At 39.5% G+C, this 19252-nt stretch overlaps 3 protein-coding genes across 3 annotated transcripts; 1 reads left to right on the plus strand and 2 right to left on the minus strand.

The window, feature by feature from the left end:
- Positions 1–15773: 15773 nt before the first annotated feature.
- Positions 15774–16145, minus strand: LOC123686656 (histone H2B-like). Its single transcript, XM_045626869.1, has one exon. The coding sequence runs from the start codon at positions 16143–16145 to the stop codon at positions 15774–15776; it is 372 nt and encodes a 123-aa protein (XP_045482825.1).
- A 1269-nt stretch (positions 16146–17414) lies between these two features.
- Positions 17415–18248, minus strand: LOC123685694 (histone H3). Its single transcript, XM_045625498.1, has one exon. The coding sequence runs from the start codon at positions 18241–18243 to the stop codon at positions 17833–17835; it is 411 nt and encodes a 136-aa protein (XP_045481454.1). The 5' UTR covers positions 18244–18248; the 3' UTR covers positions 17415–17832.
- Positions 18249–18411: 163 nt separating this feature from the next.
- Positions 18412–18806, plus strand: LOC123685695 (histone H4). Its single transcript, XM_045625499.1, has one exon. It carries the CDS (start codon positions 18449–18451, stop codon positions 18758–18760), a length of 312 nt encoding a protein of 103 aa, XP_045481455.1. The 5' UTR covers positions 18412–18448; the 3' UTR covers positions 18761–18806.
- The last annotated feature ends 446 nt before the right edge of the window (positions 18807–19252 follow it).

The following is a 19252-nucleotide window of genomic DNA, read 5'->3' on the forward strand; positions in this document are numbered from 1 at the left end:
ACAATCGTAAAACCCACTAGAGTATTAGACCAGATGTAACCATTCACCAAATATTTTGCAGCAGAAAACGGTTCATTTCAATTATGTGCGTTGAGCTGATAAGTGAGTTTTAGGTGCGTCGTTATGTGAATATAATAATTCTTCATTCTACGCAGTGTTCGGAAAATAATACATAGGTTATTTTAATAAAACTGTATGAATCATTCGATGACGCTATTGAAGGTGAATAGGTAAGTCATGTAATCTGTATGTACCTATTTATCGATTAAATATTAATTTCATCAGATTTGTGGTCGATTCTAGATTTATAAAACTAGCAAACTAGAATTCTGTTCGAATCTGAAGGAATCGTTATAAGGATATAACGATCCCCCAAGATGACTCATCATTCGAAGCACTCATTGAAAAGTACATTGTTAGTGGATATCAGACGATTCATTAATAATGAAATTCCATAACATGAAGCAATATCTATATGACATATTTAATTATCAATTGCTCCACTCATCATATTTTTGTACAGTATCGTCACAGTTATTACATCAACCCATAGAAGTACAGTGACTGTCTCTGCAGTGTGCAAACAAATATGCTCCGATAACGTTTCTGATTATTCTTCATTCAAATTAATTCAATCGTCATATTTCAAGCGCCATAAATTTTTTCAATTTTGAATCCGTTTTCTCTTCTTCATATCGCCAAATTGTACATATAACAAACTTTTGATGATGACCTTTATTGTTATCTTCATTTACTTCTGAAGATGTATAATTATTTTCTCTACAAATCTATTTTAGGACCTCAAAGTATCAACTTAGGTACATGTGTCCTCTAGCTTAATATTCTAACAGTTATCAATCCATTTGATATCTGAAATTCATAAAAATTAACTTTCATATTGAATATTTGATATGATGCACCTCCAGCCCATAAACGTGTTGATGAACATCTAGAAGACAATACAAATTTATTTTCTTTCCATAACATACTATTCTCGTCATTTCAGGTAAAATGACGAGAAATTGAAGGCTCAATTTTAATTAATATTTCATATTGTAAACTATCAGATGAGTCATTTTTACTGAAGAAGGAGAATGTCTCCGAAACGTATAATTATATATTTTTTTATATGAACTAAACAACTTCATTAAAAACCTGACACTTCCAAATAAAGAAAATACTATTGACTATTAAAAAGCAGGTAAATAACATGATCAAAATATATATATATATATTTTTTTTTTTTTTTATTCACCGACAAGCGGGATGGATCCAAGACAACCGGGTCACCACAGCGACCAAGGTTGTACTCAGGAGCTAGTAAGAAATCTTCTGACTGTCCGCGTGGTACCTAGGATGACCTCTTTCTGTGCTTGGCTAATCAGGTAAGTATCTAATTGTAGACGTTTCGTGTTTTCAATCATGTGTGTCTCCACCAGGCCATTTACCGATATTATGAGTGGGAGAATTGATGTTTTCCTCAGACCGTACATTTCTTTCAGCTCAAACGCGAGGTCATGATATTTGGTGAGTTTCTCAGTGTACGCTCGGGCGATATTATCATCGGCGGGTACCGTTATGTCTATTATCTGCACCAATTTTTCGGTCTTATTAAACAGAACTATGTCCGGCCGGTTATGCGATATTGCCCTGTCCGTGACCATAGTTGTGTCCCAGTACAGTTTGTAGACATCGTTTTCCAGGACGCTGCATGGTTGGTAAATATATATATATATATATATATATATATATATATATATATATATATATATATATATATATATATGTCGGAAGGATAACGAGGGCAATTGTTCATAAAACAAATCATAAGGATAAGGACAGTCCCTCTCAGAGAAATACCAACCGTAGACACGTGTTTCGGGCTTTCGGCCCTCATCAGTACGGTGAACAAGTGTTAGGATGTGCAACACTTGAAAGAAACAACAACTTGGAACTTGGAACTTCGTTCTCTTTTGCAGTCAGGCTATTAGCCTTTTACTGCTCAGTCTCAATATGATTTACCTCTGGTGAGCTAATTTGGTCTGCTCTAGCAGGTGGCAATATGCCACTTCAGAAGGTTTGTGTAATTATCTCTGTGCCAGTAAGGGTTTGGCTCTAATACACACTTCCTAGGGAAGTGCCATCTTCGGTCTTTTGTGTTTCCTAGGGGCTTTTTCATCATAGTCGCAAGCCTTCCTTATAAGAGGGTTTGCGTGATTTTTCATTTTGTTGAAGGTCTTCACGCTCAGATCTTTTAAATGGTCGTCTAAGAATGGTATATGCAGGTCTTCATGTATCCGTACGTTGCTGACAAACCATGGTGCATTTACGGCCCGTCTCAGGATCGTACTCTGCACGACTTGAAGTCCCTGCAGATGCGTCTTTGCGGCGTATCCCCAAGCCGGGCATGCGTAAGACATGACCGGCCGAATGGTGGACTTATAGAGAAGAAGCTTGTTGGAAAGAGACATTTTGCTGCTTTTGCAAAGTAGCGGTTGCAACGCTGCCGCTGCTGTCTTTCCCTTCGTCACAGCTGATGTGACGTGTTGTTTCCAAGTAAGCTTCTTGTCAAGTATCACTCCCAGATACTTGGCCTCGTCTTTCCATTCGATCCTCCTGCCGAACATTACGACATGTCCTATGGGATCTTTTTTCTTTCGACTGAAAAGAACGGCTTCGCTCTTCTCAGGGTTTACTTCGATTCTCCATCGAGCAAACCAGGATTGAAGTCTATAGATGGCTTCCTGTAGATACTTCGTTGCCATTTTGGGACACCATGAACTGGCAAGAATGGCGGTGTCGTCAGCGTACAGTGCCATGGAGGTTTTCACCGTTTTTGGCATGTCGGATACATATATTGTGAATAATATTGGAGACAGCAGAGATCCTTGCGGAACTCCGGCTGGAAGAGACCTCTCTGAAGACAATACTCCGTCAACTCTGGCTCTAAACTTGCGAGAATGCAGGTAAGATGCTAGAAGTTGGACCATGGAGAGTGGAAATCCGGCCGCAAGCAGTTTGTATAGCAGTCCTTTGTGCCATACTTTATCAAACGCTTTGGCCACATCCAAGAACACAGCCCCTGTGACTTGTTTGCGGTTATATCCATCCGTGAGTTGTTCCACTACTCGGAGCACCTGTTGCACAGTGGAGTGTTGGCTTTGAAAACCGAACTGTTCCAACTGTATAATCTTCTTTTCTTCTGTTATTGTCTTCAGTCTTTTCAGAATGACCGCTTCCGTAATCTTCCCTATGCACGAGAGAAGACTGATAGGACGGTAGTTCTGCGGGAATTTAGCATCTTTGCCGGCCTTGTGGATTGAAACCACGTTGGCTTTCTTCCATTCCTTCGGAAAGTACCTTAGTCGTAGCGTAGCATTGACTATATTCGTCAATGCAACTAAGGCTTTTCGAGGGAGGTTTCGCAACGTCAAACTAGTGATGCCGTCTGGTCCTGGTGCCGTTTTCACTTTACTCGACATAATAGTGTTCTGGATTTCCTGAACGGTTGCGAAACCAATAGCTTCCGTTGATTCCTTTTTCAGGTCTCTTCTCACTTTGCGGTTGACGTCCTCGATGTGGTCCAAATCCGCATAGTTGTAGGTACAACTGCATTGGCTTTCGAGGTTATCCGCGAAAGCTTCAGCCTTTTCTTCTGGACTATATACCATTCCTTGTAAACCGTGAATCGGTGGGGTTGGTTTTCTATCTGAGCGCAGTGCTTTGGCCATCCGCCAAACACTGTTGTCTTCTATGGAAAGAGAGATTAATTTCTCTTCCCAACGATCATTCCGGACCTTTCTGAGAGCCTCCTTGACTCTAGCGTTGAGCTGATTGAACACTCGACGGTCCTCAGGGCTGAGTGTGTTCTGAGCTCTACGCCTCGCTCTATGCTTCTCCCTGATAAGCTCCTTGATGTCTTCTGGGATCGAGTTCTTCTGACTAGGCAAAGAAGAAATTAGTGTTGAACCGTCCAATGACGTTTTGATGATCTTCGTGAGGGACTCGACGGCTGAGTCCAGTTCCTTGGAGTCATATATGAGTCTAAGTGGACCCATATTCGTCGTCATTTGTTCCTTGAAAACCTGCCAGTCTGTCCATGACTTGGTTTTTGGCGGATCCACGTCGAATTCATCTCCAAGATGAACCAAAAAAGGATTATGATCGGAACTCAGCTCAGATATGGCTGTGATCCGATGAACTAATGGGATGTTCTTAAACATCGCGATGTCCAATACATCCGGGCGACCTATCGGTCCGTAATGAGTTGGCTCATTCGGGGCATCTATAACGATTTCTTGGTTATTGTCCGCAAAATCGTTCAGTGTTCTTCCACTAGCATTTGTGATTCTGCTATGCCATGCTGGATGCTTGGCGTTCAGATCGCCTGCCATCAGTGTCGGAGTTCTGGGATCGAAAACACGCCTCAAGTCCTCATTGAGTAGTTTTCGGCCCGGTCTATTATAAGCGGCAATCAATCTTATGTCACCGGAGTTGGTGTACACAGTTATTGCGTTGGCTTCCAGATGCTGAAGATCGGGTAGATCTATTTCTGAATGAGCAATAGACTTCTTGATCAAGATGGCTGTTCCACCTTTTCTCTCGTCATTCCGGTCCCTACGATAGGTCTGGTAGTTGCGGATTTTCAGAGAGAGGCATGGTTTGAGGTGGGTTTCACACACCAGTGCTACATCCACTTCATGCCTGTTCAAGAAGTCTTCGAACTCGTCCTTTTTATTGGTGATGCCGTCTGCATTCCAGACGGCTATCTCCAGAGATTTTGGCTTCCTTCTGTACTCCAGTGCTATTCCAGAAGTTTGATCATCTGGTTCATCATGACCTGGAATGTGGCCATGAGTTTTTCAATTTCTGCCTTTTTCGGAGAAATTTTCTTTTTCGTTTTGAACGCTGGATTCTTTTCCTTCGGGGTCTTCTTCTCGGGTTTCTGCTCTACTTTGGCAGGAACCGTCCTTTTTGGTGCCGAAATGGGTTTGGCCTGATCTTTCTGTGAGACGGCCGGCTTTGAAAGGGAAACCGTCGGATTTCCCTTTGAGGGATTGAGGGGGCATCCCTTGTAATTGGCCGGATGAGGGCCATTACATAGAGCGCATTTCGCCGGGCTCTTTTTGTCCTTGGGGCACTTCGTCACCCCATTGTGGTCCTCTGCGCAGGCAACGCATTTCCTTGGTGCGTTGCATCTATTTGCCGCATGCCCAAATTTCTGGCACCGATGGCATTGGCCCAGACCGGGTTTTCTGCGTAATGTTTCCACCTTAACGCAGACATCAGCGGCAGTTCTTATTTCGTAAATACGACTTTCATCTCGCGGCAAGTGGACTAGAACCAGGGGGGTTGGCTTTCTTTCTTTGCCGCTTCTCATCCTAAAGGCTCCCGTTGGGTGGAAGCCTTGTTTCTTCAAGTCCTCTTCGACGGTTGTCATCTCAACCGTTTCAGGTATTCCCCTCAATACCACTTTTAGAGCTTTCTCCTCAGGAAGGGAGAAAGAGTGATACGGGAGATCTTTCTGGTCGAAGATTTTGGTGATTCTCCGATAATCGTCGGCTCCAGCGGGTTGTATTCTGACCCCATCTTTAATATTCTGACTCCTCAGAATATTTATTCCGCACTGTTTCAGGAACCGTATTATCTGCGACCAATTTTCCTTGGTCCGCAAGATAATAGGCGGAACTCTCGTTTTTTTCTCATCCGCAGCAGCCGGTTTGGGTGATACCGGCGCCTCAGTCCTCCTTTTCTTTTTTCTACTGACGAGTTGGAATTCCTCGTCATCCTCGTCGTTTGAGACTATTTCATCCGCTTTATTTTTCCCCTGAATCTGATGGTCGACTTCCATCTCGGTTATCGCCTCCTTATTGGTCGAAGTTGTTCCTGAGGGGGCGTGGCCTATGCTTGAACATTGCGTGAGCAATGTTTCAAGTTCCGTATTTCTACGGCTGAGGGCAGCTACTGTCTCTCTTAACTCCCGTATTTCAGCCATAAAACCCAGAATATCTTCATTTGTGATTGGTCTGGTCACCTTATTCTCCATTTTTTTTATTTATTATTATTTTTTTTTTTTTTCACTGATAACTAGTACTGAAAAGTACTTAAAAACTTCTTGAGCCGTAACGGAACACAACATTCACTTAACGACTCAATTACCACGTGTTTCACCACGTGTTCACTCTCTCACTTTTTGCTACCACGTGTTTCACCACGTGTTCACTCACTCACTCTTTGCGCACCTCGCTGCGCAACCTTCACTCTACAACGTCTACCACTAATTCTATGATTCCTCGAATATGTCCTCGTATACATATATATATACTCGCGGTTTCGACCAATCAGCGTAGTACGTTCCATACTCTGAATGAGGTAGGGCTTAGTATACTAATTTCATACATTGAATGCCATTGATTGCCATCCATAGAGTTTGAATTATTATTTGTTTTTTGTTTGTTTTTTTATTTGCATACAGTCCCAATATATTTGATAATTGGTTCCGCAAACAGCTAGAAATTAACAGGAAGAAAAATACAATCGCACAGTTGACTATGCAGGTTTAGTCATTTCATTTGAATCTTTCACCTTAATGAAACATTCGTCTGTAATATATAAATCATCTAGTGCTGCGATCACTATTCTGTAAATGACATCTATCATCTGCGTATAGAGCTAGCATATTCCTTGACCTTTTTGGGGCGTTGCATATGCAGATGTTGTTGATTTTGGGCTTAGAACTGAACCTTGAGGCACTCCTGCTTCCATTTGTCTGGTGGGGATATTACGTCGTCTATTTTGACATAAAAACTCTTCAGAATCCGAAAAGCTCGAGCGTTCTATCAGATACGGATCAAAATAATGATTTTGACTTATTTATTCGGTGTGATGTCATTTTGATGATGACATCAGCATATTGGATTCCCTTCACTTCTAGGTACTGTTGTTGCCTAGTGATACCGGCAGCTAGATAGGTCAGGAGAGGAGTTTTTTTTCATCTTTCGTAGAAGTAGATTGTGTGATATTAACTACGTCCTTTGGGGAGACCTCTGATTGCTTACGGGCTCTAGAGTTTCCGTTAATTGAAGAACACGTAATGATTGTAACAGCATGATATATGTTATCTTTTAGCGTTAGTTACTCTGAGAAATACAGAGTTGAAAATTACTACACAGCAGAAAGGATGCCCCAAGAATAGGATCGAAAGAACAGCTAATAGACATCCTAATTAGGAAAAAATCTGGGTAAATCTTTTTACGACATACATATTTAAATTTTGAGAATATACAAGATCCGACCCCAATTAAAATAAACTTCCTGGAGTATGCGACTGGAGAACTATGATATCATCTAACATTCTAAGGCAAACATAACCACTAAGCAGATCCCCAATTAATGGGGGCCATTTCTATCGAGACTCCTCCACCCCTACTCAACTCTATCTATAAACAACTGAACGGCTACTGAAACGAAAAAAAAAGGTTTCAATATCAGAGGCAACAATCTACACAACAGTTGTAGAATCTATTTTAACTTATGGCTGTGAATGCTGGCAACTTTCAGAAAAAAAAGACCATAGACAAATTAGAGATGGACATTTCGATAAGATCTTGTAGAGTTTCCAGATTGCAACATATCAGGAACGAAGAGATAAGAAGGGAAACTGGGCGGGATTTTACAAACGGCAGAACGCATGGAAACTAAACAGTTACTGATATTATTTATATATATATATATATATATATATATATATATATATATATATATATATATATATATATAAATCGAGGTGTATGTTTGGTTGTCTCGTCTTGAATCACGATTTTCTTTGTTGGTTGAAATATACTATATATATATATATATATATATATATATATATATATATATATATATATATATAATGCAGTACTGAAAATATATATATATATATATATATATATATATATATATATATATATATATATATATATATATACAGGGTGAGTCTTTGACTTGTACATATATTTTAACCCAAGATTCCTGAGGTCAAAAGAAACACTTTTTTCCTTTACCATTTTTTCCGATTCGGCCCGGTTAAAAAGATACAGGCTGTTGAAAATCGTTAAAAAAATGTGATTATCGGCTATATCTCGGAAATGGTTGTATCGAAGGAAATGATTTTTGAAATATAGCTTTTTTTTGATGTGATACATCTTCTCCGAACACCAGATTCCATACACATTCTTCTGTTTCTATGTTATGAACATAACATACCATCAAAATACCAGAAATTCGAAGAAACCAACTCTTAATAGTAATTTGAACGTTCATTGAAGAATATTTGGCTAATTTGAAAAATAAAAGTATTCTTCATATTTTCTCGTACAAAGCGCCGTTTTCGAATAACTTGATCTTAAAAAAAAAAAATTATCTGTGAAATTAAAAAAATTGGGTACTTTGGCTGAATGCAACTCTGTTCTATTGTGGAAAAAAAACCACAGAAATGAATATTTACTATGAAGTCATGTCTCAGATTTAAGAATTGAAGTACTAGCCAACTTAGTTTGAAAATGAAGTTATTTGAATAAGCTCACCTCAACTCCTCGATTTGATTAAAAATCACTGAGCTTTGGCACAGCCCTGATAATAAGAAGATACTTCACTAAAATCAACATTCTTTTTGAAAAGTCCAGATTATTCATAAAACCCATGTTTAAAAAAGTTTTCACAAAATAGTCCCATTATAATGACAACAATCAATATCCCACTAAAGACTGCTGCTATCGAACAATACTGTATTCTTCTTCGGCTCATTCTAACTCACATCGAAACATACCACACACATCGAAACATACCACTAGGTACATACTAGACAAATTTTCATGTGATTGAGATTGAATACTTTTATTCTTTTGCTATTCCATAAATTCATCCTAAGAGCTTATGATTGACATACTTCCAAGAGGGCCATAATTGTTTTAATGTGAAAACAAATCAGGTGAGTTGAAAGAAACCAAATATTCTATTGTGGATAATTATATTGAATACTTCTCATTTATTTTCAATGCCAAAATCAAGATGAATTAAGTAGTAAAGTTGGCTATAATGTAGGTACACATTAACAACAAATTTGATTACAAGTGGAGTCTAACATTTTCCATTGATTACAGAGCCAGAATATTTTACATATTTCCATATTTTCATACTGATGGTTTCAAAAATATTGATGCATTTCAATATTTTTATGAGATAGTTGGAACAAATCAAATGCTTCATTTCATAACAAATATCTTATAACAATAACAGTGTAAACTGTAAATGAAAATTTTAGGTTAGAACATAGATTATTCGAACCGAACTGCTGTGTTTATATTTGGCATCACTCGAAATTTGAAATTCAAACTTAAAACCACAGATTACTATAGTCTGTGTTAGATCTTTCATAGATGAATATTATTTATTTGAGATTTTAAGGTTAATTCTTGCACGAAAAATAAACAACGATATCATATAAATGAAATATAATGAATGAATGGATATGAGTATCAGAGCTAATATGGCTGGTAGCGAGCTCAATTCATTATAATTATCGAAAATGAAATAGAAATCAAGAGAAGAATATTTAATCTTTAGCGACAACGAAATTGGAATAACTCATTTATTTGATTATAAACACTACTTTGTTCAACAAATGGAATGTTAAACGTGAGTTTATGATGGTTTTTCTAATTTAGTAGCTTATTTCCAAGGTTCAAGAGGTATATCTTATGCTTGAGAAAACTTCAGTGTTCCGGTTTTCAGGGGTGAATTAGCTCATTTTGAAAATTTAAAATGGCTATATCTTCTTAACAGGGCCGAATCGGAAAAAATGGTAAATGAAAAAAGTGTTTCTTTTGACCTCAAGAACCTTCGGTTAAAATATATGTACAAGTCAAAGACTCACCCTGTATATATATATATATATATATATATATATATATATATATATATATATATATATATATATATATATATATATATATATATATATATATATATATATATATATATATATATATATATGTCGGAAGGATAACGAGGGTAATTGTTCATAAAACAAATCATAAGGATAAGGACAGTCCCTCTCAGAGAACTGTCCTTATCCTTATCATTTGTTTTATGAACAATTACCCTCGTTATCCTTCCGACATGTTATTATTCCTGGATTCGGATGTCACGCAGTTAGTTATAGCTTTTCGCGTGGTGATGTCGGTTGTTGCCCGAAAACACATTGGGTCTTCCTGCTGAAACCACAAATGGATTGCTGGCTTCTGTTGTTGACTCTGTTTGTTTGTTGTTTCTTTCAAGTGCTGCACATCCTAACACTTGTTCACCGTACTGATGAGGGCCGAAAGCCCGAAACACGTGTCTACGGTTAGTATTTCTCTGAGAGGGACTGTCCTTATCCTTATATAGATATATATATATATATATATATATAGATATATATATTTTTTTTTTTAACAATCACTGTTTGCAACAGGTTTATATATATATATATATATATATATATATATATATATATATATATATATATATATATATATATATATATATATATATATATATATATGTGTTAAGGATAACGAGGGTTTTTGTTCATAAAACAAAGCACAAAAGGATAAGGACAGTCCCTCACAGAGAAATGCTAACCGTAGACACGTGTTTCGGGCTTTAGGCCCTCATCAGTACGGTGCAAAAGTGTTAGGATGAGCAACACCTGAAACAAACAACAAACAAACAGAGTCAACAACAGAAGCCAGCCGTCCATTTGTGGTTTCAGCAGGAAGACCCAATGGGTTTTCGGGAAACAACCAACATCACCACGTAGGAAGCTATAGCTACCTGCGTGACATCCGAGTCCCGGGATAATCACATGTGTTAAGGATAACGAGGGTTTTTGTTCATAAAACAAAGCACAAAAGGATAAGGACAGTCCCTCACAGAGAAATGCTAACCGTAGACACGTGTTTCGGGCTTTAGGCCCTCATCAGTACGGTGCAAAAGTGTTAGGATGAGCAACACCTGAAACAAACAACAAACAAACAGAGTCAACAACAGAAGCCAGCCGTCCATTTGTGGTTTCAGCAGGAAGACCCAATGGGTTTTTAGGGAAACAACCAACATCACCACGTAGGAAGCTATAGCTACCTGCGTGACATCCGAGTCCCGGGATAATCACATGTGTTAAGGATAACGAGGGTTTTTGTTCATAAAACAAAGCACAAAAGGATAAGGACAGTCCCTCACAGAGAAATGCTAACCGTAGACACGTGTTTCGGGCTTTAGGCCCTCATCAGTATGGTGCAAAAGTGTTAGGATGAGCAACACCTGAAACAAACAACAAACAAACAGAGTCAACAACAGAAGCCAGCCGTCCATTTGTGGTTTCAGCAGGAAGACCCAATGGGTTTTCGGGAAACAACCAACATCACCACGTAGGAAGCTATAGCTACCTGCGTGACATCCGAGTCCCGGGATAATCACATGTGTTAAGGATAACGAGGGTTTTTGTTCATAAAACAAAGCACAAAAGGATAAGGACAGTCCCTCACAGAGAAATGCTAACCGTAGACACGTGTTTCGGGCTTTAGGCCCTCATCAGTACGGTGCAAAAGTGTTAGGATGAGCAACACCTGAAACAAACAACAAACAAACAGAGTCAACAACAGAAGCCAGCCGTCCATTTGTGGTTTCAGCAGGAAGACCCAATGGGTTTTTAGGGAAACAACCAACATCACCACGTAGGAAGCTATAGCTACCTGCGTGACATCCGAGTCCCGGGATAATCACATGTGTTAAGGATAACGAGGGTTTTTGTTCATAAAACAAAGCACAAAAGGATAAGGACAGTCTCTCACAGAGAAATGCTAACCGTAGACTCGTGTTTCGGGCTTTAGGCCCTCATCAGTACGGTGCAAAAGTGTTAGGATGAGCAACACCTGAAACAAACAACAAACAAACAGAGTCAACAACAGAAGCCAGCCGTCCATTTGTGGTTTCAGCAGGAAGACCCAATGGGTTTTTAGGGAAACAACCAACATCACCACGTAGGAAGCTATAGCTACCTGCGTGACATCCGAGTCCCGGGATAATCACATGTGTTAAGGATAACGAGGGTTTTTGTTCATGAAACAAAGCACAAAAGGATAAGGACAGTCCCTCACAGAGAAATGCTAACCGTAGACACGTGTTTCGGGATTTAGGCCCTCATCAGTACGGTGCAAAAGTGTTAGGATGAGCAACACCTGAAACAAACAATAAACAAACAGAGTCAACAACAGAAACCAGCCGTCCATTTGTGGTTTCAGCAGGAAGACCCAATGGGTTTTTAGGGAAACAACCAACATCACCACGTAGGAAGCTATAGCTACCTGCGTGACATCCGAGTCCCGGGATAATCACATGTGTTAAGGATAACGAGGGTTTTTGTTCATAAAACAAAGCACAAAAGGATAAGGACAGTCCCTCACAGAGAAATGCTAACCGTAGACTCGTGTTTCGGGCTTTAGGCCCCCATCAGTACGGTGCAAAAGTGTTAGGATGAGCAACACCTGAAACAAACAACAAACAAACAGAGTCAACAACAGAAGCCAGCCGTCCATTTGTGGTTTCAGCAGGAAGACCCAATGGGTTTTCGGGAAACAACCAACATCACCACGTAGGAAGCTATAGCTACCTGCGTGACATCCGAGTCCCGGGATAATCACATGTGTTAAGGATAACGAGGGTTTTTGTTCATAAAACAAATGTTTGTTTTATGAACAAAAACCCTCGTTATCCTTAACACATGTGATTATCCCGGGACTCGGATGTCACGCAGGTAGCTATAGCTTCCTACGTGGTGATGTTGGTTGTTTCCCGAAAACCCATTGGGTCTTCCTGCTGAAACCACAAATGGACGGCTGGCTTCTGTTGTTGACTCTGTTTGTTTGTTGTTTGTTTCAGGTGTTGCTCATCCTAACACTTTTGCACCGTACTGATGAGGGCCTTAAGCCCGAAACACGTGTCTACGGTTAGCATTTCTCTGTGAGGGACTGTCCTTATCCTTTTGTGCTTTGTTTTATGAACAAAAACCCTCGTTATCCTTAACACATGTGATTATCCCGGGACTCGGATGTCACGCAGGTAGCTATAGCTTCCTACGTGGTGATGTTGGTTGTTTCCCGAAAACCCATTGGGTCTTCCTGCTGAAACCACAAATGGACGGCTGGCTTCTGTTGTTGACTCTGTTTGTTTGTTGTTTGTTTCAGGTGTTGCTCATCCTAACACTTTTGCACCGTACTGATGAGGGCCTAAAGCCCGAAACACGTGTCTACGGTTAGCATTTCTCTGTGAGGGACTGTCCTTATCCTTTTGTGCTTTGTTTTATGAACAAAAACCCTCGTTATCCTTAACACATGTGATTATCCCGGGACTCGGATGTCACGCAGGTAGCTATAGCTTCCTACGTGGTGATGTTGGTTGTTTCCCGAAAACCCATTGGGTCTTCCTGCTGAAACCACAAATGGACGGCTGGCTTCTGTTGTTGACTCTGTTTGTTTGTTGTTTGTTTCAGGTGTTGCTCATCCTAACACTTTTGCACCGTACTGATGAGGGCCTAAAGCCCGAAACACGTGTCTACGGTTAGCATTTCTCTGTGAGGGACTGTCCTTATCCTTTTGTGCTTTGTTTTATGAACAAAAACCCTCGTTATCCTTAACACATGTGATTATCCCGGGACTCGGATGTCACGCAGGTAGCTATAGCTTCCTACGTGGTGATGTTGGTTGTTTCCCTAAAAACCCATTGGGTCTTCCTGCTGAAACCACAAATGGACGGCTGGCTTCTGTTGTTGACTCTGTTTGTTTGTTGTTTGTTTCAGGTGTTGCTCATCCTAACACTTTTGCACCGTACTGATGAGGGCCTAAAGCCCGAAACACGTGTCTACGGTTAGCATTTCTCTGTGAGGGACTGTCCTTATCCTTTTGTGCTTTGTTTTATGAACAAAAACCCTCGTTATCCTTAACACATGTGATTATCCCGGGACTCGGATGTCACGCAGGTAGCTATAGCTTCCTACGTGGTGATGTTGGTTGTTTCCCGAAAACCCATTGGGTCTTCCTGCTGAAACCACAAATGGACGGCTGGCTTCTGTTGTTGACTCTGTTTGTTTGTTGTTGGTTCAGGTGTTGCTCATCCTAACACTTTTGCACCGTACTGATGAGGGCCTAAAGCCCGAAACACGTGTCTACGGTTAGCATTTCTCTGTGAGGGACTGTCCTTATCCTTTTGTGCTTTGTTTTATGAACAAAAACCCTCGTTATCCTTAACACATGTGATTATCCCGGGACTCGGATGTCACGCAGGTAGCTATAGCTTCCTACGTGGTGATGTTGGTTGTTTCCCTAAAAACCCATTGGGTCTTCCTGCTGAAACCACAAATGGACGGCTGGCTTCTGTTGTTGACTCTGTTTGTTTGTTGTTTGTTTCAGGTGTTGCTCATCCTAACACTTTTGCACCGTACTGATGGGGGCCTAAAGCCCGAAACACGAGTCTACGGTTAGCATTTCTCTGTGAGAGACTGTCCTTATCCTTTTGTGCTTTGTTTTATGAACAAAAACCCTCGTTATCCTTAACACATGTGATTATCCCGGGACTCGGATGTCACGCAGGTAGCTATAGCTTCCTACGTGGTGATGTTGGTTGTTTCCCTAAAAACCCATTGGGTCTTCCTGCTGAAACCACAAATGGACGGCTGGCTTCTGTTGTTGACTCTGTTTGTTTGTTGTTTGTTTCAGGTGTTGCTCATCCTAACACTTTTGCACCGTACTGATGAGGGCCTAAAGCCCGAAACACGTGTCTACGGTTAGCATTTCTCTGTGAGGGACTGTCCTTATCCTTTTGTGCTTTGTTTTATGAACAAAAACCCTCGTTATCCTTAACACATGTGATTATCCCGGGACTCGGATGTCACGCAGGTAGCTATAGCTTCCTACGTGGTGATGTTGGTTGTTTCCCTAAAAACCCATTGGGTCTTCCTGCTGAAACCACAAATGGACGGCTGGCTTCTGTTGTTGACTCTGTTTGTTTGTTGTTTGTTTCAGGTGTTGCTCATCCTAACACTTTTGCACCGTACTGATGAGGGCCTAAAGCCCGAAACACGTGTCTACGGTTAGCATTTCTCTTTGAGGGACTGTCCTTATCCTTATATATATATATATATATATATATATATATCTACTCACACCACGAATGGGCTGGTTGAGATGCATCTAACTGGGAACACAGCCAAACTTGGACTTCACGAAGATCTAATAGAGAAGGCGCAAAAGGAGATGATCTTGTGGACCACGAGAATTGTGAGAAGTTTCCTCAGAAGCAATTGAGTGTTGCCTTGTTCTGAGAGGAACCGGCAACCTCTAAGCCTTACCCTGCAACGGTATAAATATATATTTATATATATATATATATAGTAACAATTGAAAAGCAGGTAAATAACATTGAACCGAATATATATATATATATATATATATATATATATATATATATATATATATATATATATATATATATATATATATGATATTGGTGTGCAAAATTATCAGACATGGTATAGGAAGTTGACGAACATATTCGAATTATATTAGTATGGATTATTTCAAATTGATAAATCTACATGTCGTTAACGGTGAAATTAGAGATCAGACTATAATTATAAGTTTTAAAAATTTGTGGTTCTGAAAAGAACCGTTTGATATGCAACAACAATTCCTGCTTTATTTGGAACTGGTGTATTTTGTTACTGCTTTAGTTCCTTCGCTGACGGCGTGTTTTGCCAACTCACCGGGCAAGAGAAGGCGCACTGCTGTTTGAATTTCCCTGCTGGTTATTGTCGAACGTTTGTTGTAGTGAGCAAGTCTAGTCGCCTCGGCGGCGATGCGTTCGAAAATATCATTAACGAAACTGTTCATGATGCTCATAGCCTTGCTTGAAATACCCGTATCCGGATGGACTTGTTTCAATACTTTATAAATGTAGATAGCGTAACTTTCCTTCCTCTTGCGTTTCTTCTTCTTGTCGCTTTTAGAAATGTTTTTTTGGGCCTTGCCAGCTTTCTTGGCAGCTTTTCCGCTAGTTTTAGGAGGCATCTTCAATCGATCAATCTGACGATAAGTGAAAACTAAAAAATTACCTTCTCAGTGTAAACTTTTTATTTGAGATCGTACCACCTAAATTGACTCCACCTATTTAAGTTCGGGTATATACCCGAACCTACAAACTTCAAAAGAAAATAGAAGTTGGTCCCGGGTCATCTCCGACAAAACCATTTAGGAACCATAGCACTGCCTTTCACAACACTGCTGACGCATCACCTGAATAATCAACTGATGGACATTTCATCAAACCCGAAGAATTAAAGCTTAGCACAGAGTTCGATGGACTCTAGCAATGGCGAGTGTCTGCAAAAACTACCGCCATCTCATCGTCTATGGTATTCCAAACATGTCGCAAGCTAGATTGTTGTACATTAACCCTTACTGGTGATGGGATGTTATTTACAACTTGTATGCTCATTATCCTCTTCAAAATGTTATGAAACAGTCGGTGGAATGCTGATTAGAGAAGAGCGATATTTCACGAACTGTGATTTAATCACTGAGATCAGAATGTCACAGGTAGTCACGGTTCCGAAAAACGAATACAGAGCGTGTCGGGATCACAGTTTGAACATTTCACAGATCTTTTCAGGGCATATCATCGTCCGTTGCAATCGTAAATTATGAAGGCAGCCTGATGTTTTTATTGCTTCGGAACCTTTTTCGACTAACATAATTGCATATTTTTATGACAATCCCAGCATCGTAGGCAACTTCGCATGCTGTAGGAAGTATTTTTGTAGAACTAGTTGAACAATAAATACTTGCTGCAAACTAATAACTACTGCATTACTGCATAATTGGTGGTGGCAATAAAATTCTATTTTATGCTTATCTTTGATAAACAACCCCAAAGAAATTCTTTCTATATTGAAGTTGTCGACCGAAGCAATAAATGGTACTCTGTATTATAAAAAATAAACGAAAACACGTCAGCGACATAATAATAATAGGCGAAAGAATAATAACAGGCGAAAGACCAGCAATCTTTGGGCTTTCTTCACAAAAGTTGATGTAAATTATGCTACTTGTAATTTATGCAAGTTGAAATTATCTTTCAAAATCACCTCTTCAAATTTGAGGAAACATTTGAAAAATCGATATCCTTCTGTTACGTTCCTAACTAAATCTGAAATAAGGAAAAGAGTTGAATATGTAAGAAAATGGATGTTTTCATAACAATTTTGCTTTGAATGAGTGACCAATTCGAGTTGCAAAGATAAACGAACTAAGGTTTGGGTGATTCATACAAATATTATTAACAAGCAACCTAAACAGTGATCACGTCACGCTTTAATTTCACTGATATCATAAAGTAACGTTCACGTTTCACAACGTGATCTAGAAATCACGGTATCGCTTCTCTCTAATGCTGGTCATCAGAATCTTTTGCAGTTGAATGATCGAATTGGAAATAAGACGGCATAATTTGCTTCCAGCTTAAAATAAGCTATTGCGCCAAGATATAGAGGATATCAAAAGACTGATGGAAAATCCATAATCAAAATTGAAATTCGTAACGCATTTTGTTGGAAGAAATTAAGTAAGGTTATATTGCACTATTGATATCGGATCTTTAATTTGGGATACCTTATAAGAAATCAATCAATTGTATAAATGTAAAAAAAAAAGTTGTGGTTCTGAAAAGAACCGATTTTAAACTTTGTGAAAAAGATGCTTAAGCACGTTCGCCACGGATACGTCGAGCAAGTTGAATGTCCTTCGGCATAATGGTTACTCTCTTGGCGTGAATGGCACATAAATTTGTATCTTCGAATAGACCGACCAGATAAGCTTCGCTAGCTTCTTGAAGGGCCATCACGGCGGAGCTCTGGAAACGGAGATCGGTCTTGAAGTCTTGGGCAATTTCGCGCACTAACCTTTGGAAAGGAAGTTTGCGAATCAACAGCTCGGTACTTTTCTGATAACGACGGATCTCACGAAGAGCTACGGTACCTGGACGGTAACGATGAGGTTTTTTTACGCCACCAGTAGCGGGTGCACTTTTACGTGCCGCTTTTGTGGCAAGTTGCTTACGCGGTGCCTTTCCGCCAGTGGATTTTCTTGCGGTTTGCTTCGTACGGGCCATCTCGAGTATGGGTATAAACTAGTTGAGGGAAATCTTAGATTCATCTATTTATAGCGGAATAGGTAGGCGGTTCCACTGCACATTCTCGCAATATCATTGGTTGGTCGTGTAGATCTAGTGGTGGGGAAAACTGTGATGGTATAAAAGCCGTATTTTCCGCTAAAACCTTTAGTTAATTCTTGTTATTGTAGTCGTTAACTGAAAAATGACTGGCAGAGGCAAAGGTGGTAAGGGTTTGGGAAAAGGTGGCGCTAAGCGTCACAGGAAAGTTCTACGAGACAATATCCAAGGAATCACGAAGCCCGCTATCAGAAGATTGGCCCGCCGCGGTGGGGTGAAACGTATCTCTGGTTTGATTTACGAAGAAACTAGAGGTGTACTTAAGGTATTCCTAGAAAACGTTATTAGAGACGCTGTAACTTACACCGAACACGCAAAAAGGAAGACTGTAACAGCAATGGACGTCGTATATGCTTTGAAACGCCAAGGTCGTACGTTGTACGGTTTCGGAGGTTAAATTTCACCATCGAAATATTGCTATCGGTCCTTTTCAGGACCACAAAGTTAACTTTTTCTCGTTTTTTCCATTACACAAATATCATACAATCCGAAAGCAAACAAAATTCCCACAAAGCCTAAGCCTGTCCGTGAGATGGGCAACCAAATTACTATGACGAGATAATTCTTTTGGAATTCAGCGTTAAGGGTAAACAGCTAACATTTTCATTCACCTAACTATAAATATTATTTATTAATTTTTTTTTTACTTGGAATTGCTGTGAACATACGATCGCAAAATGTAAAAATATTCCGAGGACAAACAAAAGTGTTATCTATTCAAGTTTATAAGCATTTGGTTAGTAGTGCACTAGGAGTAACATTTCTCATCCAAATTTTATTGCCACCTTATTTTATCATTTTGAACAAATTAAGAAATGGGCTTATATAAATTATTCCATAAAATATTTTCACAGAATCGATGACGGTAGGCGGCGATAAGATATATAAT

The sequence above is a fragment of the Harmonia axyridis genome, chromosome X (genome assembly GCF_914767665.1).
Source record: "Harmonia axyridis chromosome X, icHarAxyr1.1, whole genome shotgun sequence".
Taxonomy (NCBI): domain Eukaryota; kingdom Metazoa; phylum Arthropoda; class Insecta; order Coleoptera; family Coccinellidae; genus Harmonia; species Harmonia axyridis.

Coding starts and splice junctions, on each gene's coding strand:
- LOC123686656 (XM_045626869.1), bottom strand. CDS start 16,145: ATGCCTCCTAAAACTAGCGGAAAAGCTGCCAAGAAAGCTGGCAAGGCC.
- LOC123685694 (XM_045625498.1), bottom strand. CDS start 18,243: ATGGCCCGTACGAAGCAAACCGCAAGAAAATCCACTGGCGGAAAGGCA.
- LOC123685695 (XM_045625499.1), top strand. CDS start 18,449: ATGACTGGCAGAGGCAAAGGTGGTAAGGGTTTGGGAAAAGGTGGCGCT.